Source organism: Chrysemys picta, chromosome 2, assembly GCF_011386835.1.
Source record: "Chrysemys picta bellii isolate R12L10 chromosome 2, ASM1138683v2, whole genome shotgun sequence".
In the NCBI taxonomy this organism is placed as follows: domain Eukaryota; kingdom Metazoa; phylum Chordata; order Testudines; family Emydidae; genus Chrysemys; species Chrysemys picta.
This window is the reverse complement of record NC_088792.1, coordinates 145,437,063-145,448,138: the sequence shown is the minus strand read 5'-3', so window position 1 is coordinate 145,448,138 and position 11,076 is coordinate 145,437,063. Positions and strand designations below refer to the sequence as shown.

Genomic DNA, 11,076 nt, shown 5'->3' with positions numbered 1-11,076 from the left:
ATGTGCAAAGACTACCCCTGCTTCTGTTTTCCCTGCCAGCTCAGGACTCCAGCACCCTGTCTTGCTGAGCCAGACACTCCTGTTTGGCTCCAGACACAGATCCAGGGTCTGACTCACTTGTCCCAAAGCTGCAAGTTTACCTGAAAACAGCTCACAGTAGAGTGCTTGTCTTTAGCACTCAGATGCTCAACTCCCAGTGGGGTCTAAACCCAGATAAATCCGTTTTACCCTGCATAAAGCTTATGCAGGGCAAACTCATAAATTGTTTGCCCTCTATAACACTGATAGAGAGATTTGCACAGTTGTTTGCTCCCCCAGGTATTAATACATACTCTGAGTAAATTACTAAATAAGAAGTGATTTTATTAAATACAGACAGTAGGATATAAGTGGTTCAAAGTAGTAAAAGACAGAACAAAGTAAGTCACCAAGCAAAATAAAATAAAATGCGCAGATCTATGCCTAATCAAACTGAATACAGATAATTTCCTCACCAGTTCCAGAATGCTCCCTTTTACAGGCTAATCTCCTTTTAGCCTGGGTCCAGCAATCACTCACACCCCCTGTAGTTACTGTCCTTTGTTTCAGTCTCCTTCAAGTATCCTGGGGTGTGTGTGGAGAGGCTCCTTCTTTAGCCAGCTGAAGACAACATGGAGGGGTCTCCCACAGGTTTAAGTAGACTCTCTCTTGTGGGTGGAGATCCCCCTCCTCCCTCCTATGCAAAGCCCAGCTCCAAGATGGAGTTTTGGAGTCACCTGGGCAAGTCACATGCCCCTGCATGACTCAGTCTTTGCAGGCCGACGCCATTGTCCACATGGCATCTTGCATGTCTCCAGGAAGACTTCTCATGTGGATTGGAGCATTCCAAGATGCATTGTTCCCTAAGTGTCTCCTGATCAGGTACTTAACCTGGCAAATTCCTTCCTAAAGAAGCTGACCAAATGCCTCACAAAGCTTACTTAGAAATCAGGCAAGCATACAGCCCATATTCTTAAGCTCGAGTAGAAAATGATATATACGTACAAATAGGATGAATAGATATAGTGGATCATAACCCTTACGGAAATATGTTACATGGCACAGGCAGCACAAAACATATTCCAGTTATGTCATACATACTTTTATAAGCACCCCCTCCCCATAAAGCCTTATGGGGTACACTGTCACAGTAGCTCCCTTAAATAACTGCAAAACAAACTCATTATCCTCTCTCAAACTATTCTTACTTGTGATGTTTACAAAACTTGACAACAGTTAGACACCTGGTTTGCTGAAACCGCTGCCTATCACGCTGACCAATATTGTCTGTTTTCTTGTGGTCCCCATCCATCTCTCTGTGCACACTTGTTGTCTTGTTTTATACTCAGGGCCGCCTCTAGGCACCAGCAAAACAAGCTGGTGCTTGGGGCGGCACATTTTTAGGGGTGGCATGGCCGGCGCCAGAATGCCGCCCTTAAAAATGTGCCCCGGCCGCCCTAGCTCACCTCTGTTGCTGCTGCCACGGCGCGCGAAACAGCTGATTCGCGCGCCGCTACTCGCCCTCCCTCCCAGGCTCTCAAACCTGGGAGGGAGGGGGAGCAGCGGCGCGCGAAACGGCCGCTCGGGATCTCCCCCTCCCTCCCAGGTTTGAGAGCCTGGGAGGGAGGGGGATACTCCAAGTGGGCGCCTGGGAGGGAGGGGGAGCAGCGGCGCGCAAATCAGCTGTTTCGTGCGCCGCAGCGGCTCAGGGTCTCCCCCTCCCTCCCAGGCTCTCAAACCTGGGAGGGAGGGGGAGATCCCGAGCGGCCGTTTCGCGCGCCGCTGCTCCCCCTCCCTCCCAGGCTTGGGCGCCTGGGAGGGAGGGGCAGAAGCGGCGCCCGCGCCGCGGCCACTTGGAGTATCCCCCTCCCTCCCAGGCTCTCAAACCTGGGAGGGAGGGGGAGATCCCGAGCAGCCGTTTCGCGCGCCGCTTCTCCCCCTCCCTCCCTCCTAGGCTTGAGAGCCTTTGGGGGAGGAGGCAGGGCTGGGGATTTGGGGAAGGGGCGGAGTTGAGGCGTGGCCGGGGGTGGGGTAATTAAAGACGGGGGGTGGGGGGGTGGCCAAAATTGTGTTTGCTTTGGGTGGCAAAAATCCTAGAGCCGGCCCTGTTTATACTTAGATTGTTAGCTCTCTGGCACAGGGAACATTTTTTTCCTCTATGTTTGTACAGCACCTAGCAAATGGAGTCCTAGGTGTTACTGCAATACAAATAACAATAACACATGACAAACTGGCAGAGTTAAACCTGGGATTCTGATCTAGGCTTTAAATGGGCTAGTTTAGCTTGTTTTAACAGTGTTATCCCTTCTCTAGACTACACTTTTCAAAAGTGTTAGCTAATCCATTCTTATCAACAAGCCTTTTATCTTAGGCCAGGGTTATAGTAGAATATTTTCTAGCAAGCAATGCAAGTCAGGGGTCTGGCTTTTTGTAACATTTCTCTACCAGCAAAAGCTTTAGTGTAGACAGTTTAACAGGGCAAAAATGTGCTTTTGCCAGCATAGTTTATGCTGATTCAGCAAACAAAATAAGCTACATTTGCAAAACCAGAATAGCTATTCCAACACACCTTTTCAGACCTGGCCTTAATCTACACACTGTTCCATTGCCATGTATTATATGGAATGCCTGGCTTGCTTAAGAGTGATTATGTTGCTTTCTAGTGGCTAGCCAAATAAAGACTATCAGCCCTAACAGTACTCACAGTTCTCTTTCCTGGTGCCATCCTCAAGGTTAAAAAAGGATATAATTAAGAATTCTAGCTTAAGTCCATAGAAAGGTGGTGTCAACTTTATACAGACCCTTTCAGTTTACAAAAGGCAGTTTAAGAAGAAGTGCAGTTGCTAGGAAACTGTAATCACCAAGTGTCATGGTAATGCATGTTTTAATTTTAAATAAGGAATGTTGGTTAATGAAAATACTTAAGAGATAATGAGAAAAGATATGCAAGGAATGTATATTGTATGAAAGACAGATGAAATGTGAAATTTAAATACTGTACAGCTCAAAGTGAAGAAGGAATAAAAAGAATCTGATGCAAAGATTAAAGATTTACATAGTTGTTCATCTTGCTAGCATTCAAGCATGCTTGTTGCAGAAACAGTTGGCTCAAGTAATTTTCATATTTATGTATAATACACTACATACATAAATATATTAAAAAAAATAGAATGTGGAAGTACTTTCCATGAAGACCAGACAAATTCAAAATGGTCTTTGCAAAGACAGAAGACTGCAGTATCAGGAGAAACAACAGAGGGTTCAAAGTTAGCAAAGGAGGATACTTATAATAAGCAACTGGCCTCCTGGAAGTTTTGCTAAAGCCATACAGTTGTATATGGCAAAACAGGAGACCTTAGGGGAAAAAAAGATGTTCCAAGAATATGTTGATTTGTTTCTTAAACTTCTGCAATTCTGAGGCCTTGTCTACACTACGAGAGTAGTTCGATTTTACTTGCATCGAATTTTTGTAATCGATATTGCAAATTCGAACGTGTGTGTCCACACTAAGGACAGTAATTCGACTTTGTGCGTCCACACTAATGGTGAAAGCGTCGACATTCGAAGCGGTGCACTGTGGTCAGCTATCCCACAGTTCCCGCAGTCCCCTCTGCCCATTGGAATTCTGGGTGTAGCCGGCAATGCCTTCTGGGTAACAAAATGTGTCGAGGGAGCTTTTGGGTAACTGTCGTCATCCGTCCATCACTCCTGCCCTCCCTCCCTGAAAGCGCCGGCGGGAAATCATTTTGCGCACTTTTCCAGTCATTGACAGCGCGGACGCCACAGCACTGCGAGCATGGAGCACGCTGCGACCATCGCTGCAGTTGTGGCCGCTCTCAATGCCTCGCAGCTTATCATACAGGTTTCCCTGAGGCAGATGCAGAAAAGTCAGGCGAGGAGGCTACGGCACCGCGGTGATGTCCTGAAGTCTGAGAGTAGCACGGACCTGTCAGAAAGCAGGGGACCCAGCGCCGAGGACATCGCGGTGGCAATGGGTCATGTTGATGCCGTGGAACGGCGATTCTGGGCACGGGAAACAAGCACTGAGTGGTGGGACCGCATAGTGCTGCAGGTCTGGGATGAATCCCAGTGGCTGCGAAACTTTCGCATGCGGAAGGGAACTTTCCTTGAACTTTGTGAGTTGCTGTCCCCTGCCCTGAAGCGCAGTGACACCCGGTTGCGAGCTGCACTGAGTGTACAGAAGCGAGTGGCCATAGCCCTCTGAAAGCTTGCAACGCCAGACAGCTACCGGTCAGTCGCGAACCAGTTTGGGGTGGGCAAATCTACCGTGGGGGTTGTTGTGATGCAAGTAGCCAAGGCAATCGTTGATGTACTGCTGCCAAAGGTAGTGACCCTGGGAAACGTGGAGGCGATCATAGATGGCTTCGCAGCGATGGGATTCCCAAACTGCGGTGGGGCCATAGATGGAACTCACATCCCTATCCTGGCACCGGACCACCAGGCCACCCAGTACATTAACCGAAAGGGCTACTTTTCCATGGTGCTGCAAGCACTGGTGGACCACAGGGGACGTTTTACCAACATCTACGTGGGATGGCCGGGAAAGGTTCATGACGCTCGTGTTTTCAGGAACTCTGGTCTGTTTAGACGGCTGCAACAAGGTATTTACTTCCCGGACCACAAAATAACTGTTGGGGATGTGGAGATGCCTATAGTCATCCTCGGGGACCCAGCCTACCCGCTAATGCCCTGGCTCATGAAGCCCTATACTGGCGCCCTGGACACTGAAAAAGAACTCTTCAACTACCGGCTGAGCAAGTGCAGAATGGTGGTGGAGTGTGCTTTTGGCCGTCTCAAGGGGAGATGGAGAAGCTTACTGACTTGCTGTGATCTCAGCGAAACCAATATCCCCATTGTTATAGCAGCTTGCTGTGTGCTCCACAATCTCTGTGAGAGCAAGGGGGAGACCTTTATGGCGGGGTGGGAGGTTGAGGAAAATAGCCTGGCTGCTGATTACTCACAGCCAGACAGCCGGGCGATTAGAAGAGACCAGCGTGAAGCGCTGTGCATCCGGGAGGCTTTGAAAGCAAAGTTCCTCAGTGAGCAGGGTAACCTGTGACTTTAAAGTTTGTGTACTGAGAAGCTAAACCTGCCCCCGTTTCTTTACCCAGGTAATGTTGACTATCCTATCCAGTTACATACCCCCTTCACCCCCCTTCCAACACACGTTGCGAAATAAAAATAGTTCAACTTTGTTAAAGCACACCATTTTCTTTAATACTGTTTTCGCGGGAATTTTTTAAAACTGGGACGCAGACTGTGGTGCGGAGCGGGTGTAGTGTAGTGACGCGAATGCAGCTTCTAAACTCAAGGATTGACAGGCTCCGCTGCGGTGGGATGGTTGTTTCAACGGAGCCTGTCACCCCTCCTGATCGGGACTGTGTGTATAGGGGGGTCTATGTGACTTTGTGGCAGGGGGAGGATGGTTACAGATCCCCTGCTGTGTGGCTCTGTGATCCTGCCTAAGGACCGCCGCTTAAGATCTGTAACTGCCCTCCCCTGCCACAAAGTCACAGAGCAACCCACCCCCCACCACATAACATGAAAACAACCTCCCAGACTAACCAGGGTAACTAGTCACTGCATCACTGCACTGTGTATGTGCCCTGCTGCTGTGCCTGCCCCCGACTATGTACCCTGCCAAAGGTGACTGTCCTGTCCAATTACCAACCCCCTTTCCCATCCTCCTCCAAAAGAACATGATTGAAACAGTAGTTTACAGAAACGTATTTTTTATTATCAACTACACATGGCATTGGGAGGTGAAACTTGGACGGGGGCTTGTGTCAGGCGGGAAGGAAAGAACTGTTCAAATTTTGGGAAACGAGAGCCTTCTGCTACTAGAGCTCTCTGCAGGGGTGGAGTGAGAGTTAGCAGGGACTCTGCCGCCTCTCCTTCTTTGCACTTTGGGTGAGGTGGGTATGGGACTTGGTGGCAGGGGAGGGCGGTTATAGATGGACTGCAGCGGGGCTCTGTCCTCCTGCCTCCGTTTCTGCAGAACATCCACAAGGCGCCGGAGCGTGTCCGTTTGCTCCCTCAGTAGTCCAAGCAGCGTTTGAGTCGCCTGCTGGTCTTCCTGCCGCCACCTCTCCTCCCGATCCATGTTGGCTTGGTGCATTCGGGTCAAGTTCTCCCGCCACTGGGTCTGCTGTGCTGCCTGGGCTTGGGAACAGGCCATAAGCTCAGAGAACATGTCCTCCCGTGTCCTCCTCTTCCTACGCCTAATCCGCGCTAGCCTCTGGGAGTGTGATTCCAGGCTAGGTTGTGAGACAGTCGCAGATGGGGCTGTGGAAATGGGAAAAAGGGAGTGAATTCCTCAGAAAGAAAAATGTAGTTGTGAACAAAGAACATAGTCTTTCTCTGTGAACAAGACCATGCACAGCACCTATCACATGCGCACTCAGCACAAGGTCGAATTTTCGGCCTTCGCATTCAGTGCCTGGGGTCTTGCACAGCACATTTGAGAAGCGGGGCAGCACAACGGAATTTCTGTTGCAGGCAGACATGGTAAGCCGTACACTTGTGGCAGTTTAAAACTTTTAGATTACCACTGGCCTCATTTCACATTTAAAGCTATGTCAGTTCCTGCAGCCAGCAATCCGGCAAGCGGGAACTCTGCCCCTGTCCCACCCCCTCGCGGCTGTCCCCGGGAACGATCCCTTTCGGCTGCCCCTCTCCTGCCTCCACCGTGTGGCTAAAAACCAGCGGTTACAGTTCTGTCAAGGAACGGGAAAGCAGTCCCAACACTAACATTCCCCTACCTAATTAAAAGCAGGTCACCATGGGCGACATCACCCTGATGAGGATCTCTGAGAGCGACAGACAGAGAATGCTCCGGGAAAGCCTCCAAAGACCAGGGCCGTATGCCGCCCTGCTGTGCAGAGCAATGATTCCCGAGTACGTGATAGTCTCGTGGCGCAGCAACGTCTCGTACTTCGGAGGACCCAATAAGGCCGCTCTCCCCAGGAACCTCATGGAACGGCTTTCAAGTTACCTCCAGGAGAGCTTCGTGGAGATATCCCAGGAGGACTACTGCTCTATCCCCGGACATATAGACCGCATTTTACTGTAGCTGCAGTAGCAGGGAATAAACAGTAGAGCGGCTTGTGCAGGACAATCACTGAAAACCGGACATTGCTAGATTTTTTTTCAAAACTTGCACTGCCCATGACTAAACCGTTAAGCGCATAGGGCACACTAATCATGAACAACCCATTCTTTAAATTGTTAATATTCCTGTTTTGTTAAAAATAAATGTTTAGATGTTTACAACACTTACTGGCTGATCCTTCACCAGATTCTGTGTCCGGGGTAATGGCTGGTGACGCTTCGTAGGGAATCTCTGTAAGGGTGATGAAGAGATCCTGGCTGTCGGGGAAATCAGCGTTGTGAGCGCTGCCGACTGCCTCGCCCTCCTCATCTCCTTCCTCATCTTCCACGTCCCCTAACATGTCCGAGGAACCGGCCGTGGACACTACCCCATCCTCAGAGTCCACCGTCACTGGTGGGGTAGTGGTGGCGGCCGCACCGAGGATGGAATGCAGTGCCTCGTAGAAACGGGATGTCTGGGGATGGGATCCGGAGTGTCCGTTTGCCTCTTTGGTCTTCTGGTAGCCTTGTCTCAGCTCCTTGATTTTCACGCGGCACTGCGTTGCATCCCGGCTGTATCCTCTCTCTGCCATGTCTTTAGAGATCTTCTCGTACATCTTTGCATTCCGTCTTTTGGATCGCAGCTCGGAAAGCACGGACTCATCGCCCCACACAGCGATGAGATCCAAGACTTCCCGATCAGTCCATGCTGGGGCCCTCTTTCTATTCACAGACTGCACGGCCATCACTGCTGGAGAGCTCTGCATCGTTGCCAGTGCTGCTGTGCTCGCCACGATGTCCAGACAGGAAATGAGATTCAAACTGGCCAGACAGGAAAAGGAATTCCAATTCAAATTTTCCCGGGGCTTTTCCTGTGTGGCTGGTCAGAGCATATGAGCTCGCACTGCTGTCCAGAGCGTCAACAGAGTGGTGCACTGTGGGATAGCTCCCGGAGCTATTAGCGTCGATTTCCATCCACACCTAGCCTAATTCGACATGGCCATGTCGAATTTGGCGCTACTCCCCTCGTCGGGGAGGAGTACAGAAGTCGAATTAAAGAGACCTCTATGTCGAACTAAATAGCATCGCAGTGTGGACGGGTGCAGGGTTAATTCGATGTAACGGCGCTAACTTCGACATAAACGCCTAGTGTAGACCAGGCCTGAAAGTGCAACTGGACATTCCAAAACTTTTGCATGTAAAGATCCACAGACCTTGTGGTCTTGAAATGAAATCCACGGCAATGGTAGGCAATTGCAAATAAAAAATTCTAAAGAAACATGCTCTGTTTTCTCATTAGTCTGTGAAAAGGCATATAAAGTACAATTCATATTCTAATTGACCACCTCAGTATTTCATATGAACAAAGAATTGAATGTACATTGGTCTACATTAGCTTTTAGAAGAGTGAACCAAGTCAATCAGCAGTCCTTCAAAACTAAATAAAAGAACAGTTCATTCATTTAAATTTGCAAGCACTATCTTACAGCCATCTTTATTTTACATTCTGTAATTTTTTATTTAAATATAGATTCTACTTTGAGTAAAAATACATCAAATTGTTAGAAGTCTTGAGTTTTTGCCTAAGCAATTTGAAATTCAACAGATTTCTAAGAAACCTTGCAAGGCTACTGACGTCTGCCTGTGCTTCAAGATAAAGACTAAGGGGCATAATGTGACCACAAATGGCAGTTTCTAACCGGTAATTATCTATATACTACAGCTCAGAATCTAGCATAAAATCAATAAAGTTCAGGAACAAAAAAGATTTTATAGATTTGCTAGAATAAAAAACCCCATATAAGCCTCCTAATATATGTAGTCAATAGGGAGTTATCTGCTTTCATGTGACTAAATATACTGTAACTGTCATCTAAATTGGAGACCCATTGCAAATTTCATCACTCAGGGAAGCTATGTGGGTTTGTGACACTTTCTGGAGACCTTTTTATCCTAAAACCAATGAATAGACTAAAATGAATGAAGAGACTCATCTTTTTTTATTTATTTTGAATTTTTCATTGGCACCCACCTGGCATCTTCCACTAATAAAAACAAAAGATCATAAAATAATAAAAACAACTTTTGAATTCAGAGGCCACTAGTGAACACTCTCTTCACATTGCTCTACTATAAAACCAATCCTAAATCCTCACTATTTAACAAAACAAAATATCCTTCAGAGGCTAAATTAAATAGTTAAATCTTACATTACATGCAACTTGAACCCTGGAGGGAGAGAGAGAGTGTACTCCAGAGATCCAGAAATTTCACTGCTGAGAAAACTCTGTTACCGACTCTGAAGAATTTAGCTCCAGGGACAGGTAGCAAGAGAAACCCAATACAGATCAGCTTCCAATACAGACAAAGTAAGAGGCACTATCTGAGATAACTGAGACTTGGACCATGTAAAGTTTATATAGATTCTAACTACAGATGCAAAAAGACATTGCTCCCATTTAATCTGGATTACAAACATCTGTGCCAGCTAATTCCTATCCACTTCTTCACCTACATGAGACACTGGGAAACTGCATCATCCAGGTTTGATATAAAGAAAATGCAGCTCTAATTATCATCCTAATACTGGAGGGATTCCACACCATATCATCTTCCTATCGCCCATAGTGGCTGCACACATAAATTGAAAAAGATCAGTGACAAGACTAAACCCTGTGGAAACCCACAAACAAATGCCCTTGGGAAAGAACAGCAAATTCTCATTACTGCCAGCTGGAATATTTCTAAGGGAAGGAAAAGACCCATGGAAGTTTGTCTGTCAGAGAACTATATCAGTAATTTACCAACTGTATCAAGGTTGCTGACATCTAACAAACCAGGCAAAATGGTTTAACCTTAGTCCATCATCAGAAAGATGGCTGAATTCCCTTAATGTCATTAGCTGGACTGATAATATGCAAGGTAGTTGATGGAAGGAGCCAAGGCTGAAGGTGGAAAATCTGTGGCACACATAGTATGAATAATCATCATTATTTAATAGTTATGCCAAATAAAAGATAACATAAATTAGCACAATATCTTGTAAATATATTTTATTTATTGTAATTATTTCAGACTGCAGCATTTCAGACAATATAAATTAATGCAAATTGTTTATATAAAATGAGAAAAGAAATCCAGCAGTTTATGACATATGGCACACATCTCAGTGAAATTGAAGGTGTCATCATCTCTGACTTGTTGACCAAGGCATAGCAAAATCTAAGCACTATGTCCCAGCAAACCCTGCCTTCCTCCCCCCAACAACAGCTTCTCATATGCCCATCATTTAACTGAGATGTATGTTAAATGTCATTAAATGCTCTAAACTAACTGCAAAATATTGCACTGTATATTGGTCAAGTACAAAATATTGCATGTGATATATGACTGCATTGCATTTCCAACAATGTAATACTGGATATAAAATTAGAACACATTTATTAATAATAATATATTTTTAAGTAACACAAGAAAAGAAATGGGTAGGAAACTTGAACTGGAGTCAACGACCAGACCAAATCACATGAAAACAAAATATAATAATTAGAAACCTACAGCTGATCATTCATATGAGCTAAGTATTGACAATATTTGCCAGAAGAATGGCTATGAAAATTCTGCCTTAGCCAAATCCACACAAAAAGATCTGTGAAAAAAAACAGAAATATGTATACATTGTATGAAGTGACACCTCTAAAACAGGCAAATTGACACAAAAACTTATGTATCACAAATATAGGTATGGATCAAGCCCAACTTCAGTATAAAAAACATTATAAAACATACATTCTATAAATCCATGTTAACACTTTCCAGTCTAAAATGTCAAAACAGTTTGGATTTTTTTTTAAATATTAAATGGTATAATTCCCAAAGTAAAGTGTATAGAAACTCCCTGTTTGAGATCTGCATACTCTGCAATGTCCAGTTTATGTAGTTCACACA

At 46.1% G+C, this 11,076-nt stretch overlaps 1 protein-coding gene across 1 annotated transcript; it reads right to left on the bottom strand.

Moving 5' to 3' along the window:
- Positions 1-5,555: 5,555 nt before the first annotated feature.
- LOC135981517 (uncharacterized) lies at positions 5,556-8,285 on the bottom strand. Its single transcript, XM_065584274.1, has 2 exons — positions 7,319-8,285; positions 5,556-6,324 (listed from the first exon to the last, which is right to left on the bottom strand). The coding sequence occupies exons 1-2, from the start codon at positions 7,893-7,895 to the stop codon at positions 5,849-5,851; spliced, it is 1,053 nt and encodes a 350-aa protein (XP_065440346.1). The 5' UTR covers positions 7,896-8,285; the 3' UTR covers positions 5,556-5,848.
- Positions 8,286-11,076: the final 2,791 nt, after the last annotated feature.

Coding starts and splice junctions, on each gene's coding strand:
- LOC135981517 (XM_065584274.1), bottom strand. CDS start 7,895: ATGCAGAGCTCTCCAGCAGTGATGGCCGTGCAGTCTGTGAATAGAAAG. Junction 6,325..7,318: donor ATCTGGTGAAGGATCAGCCA/GTAAGTGTTGTA, acceptor CCATTTCCACAG/CCCCATCTGCGACTGTCTCA.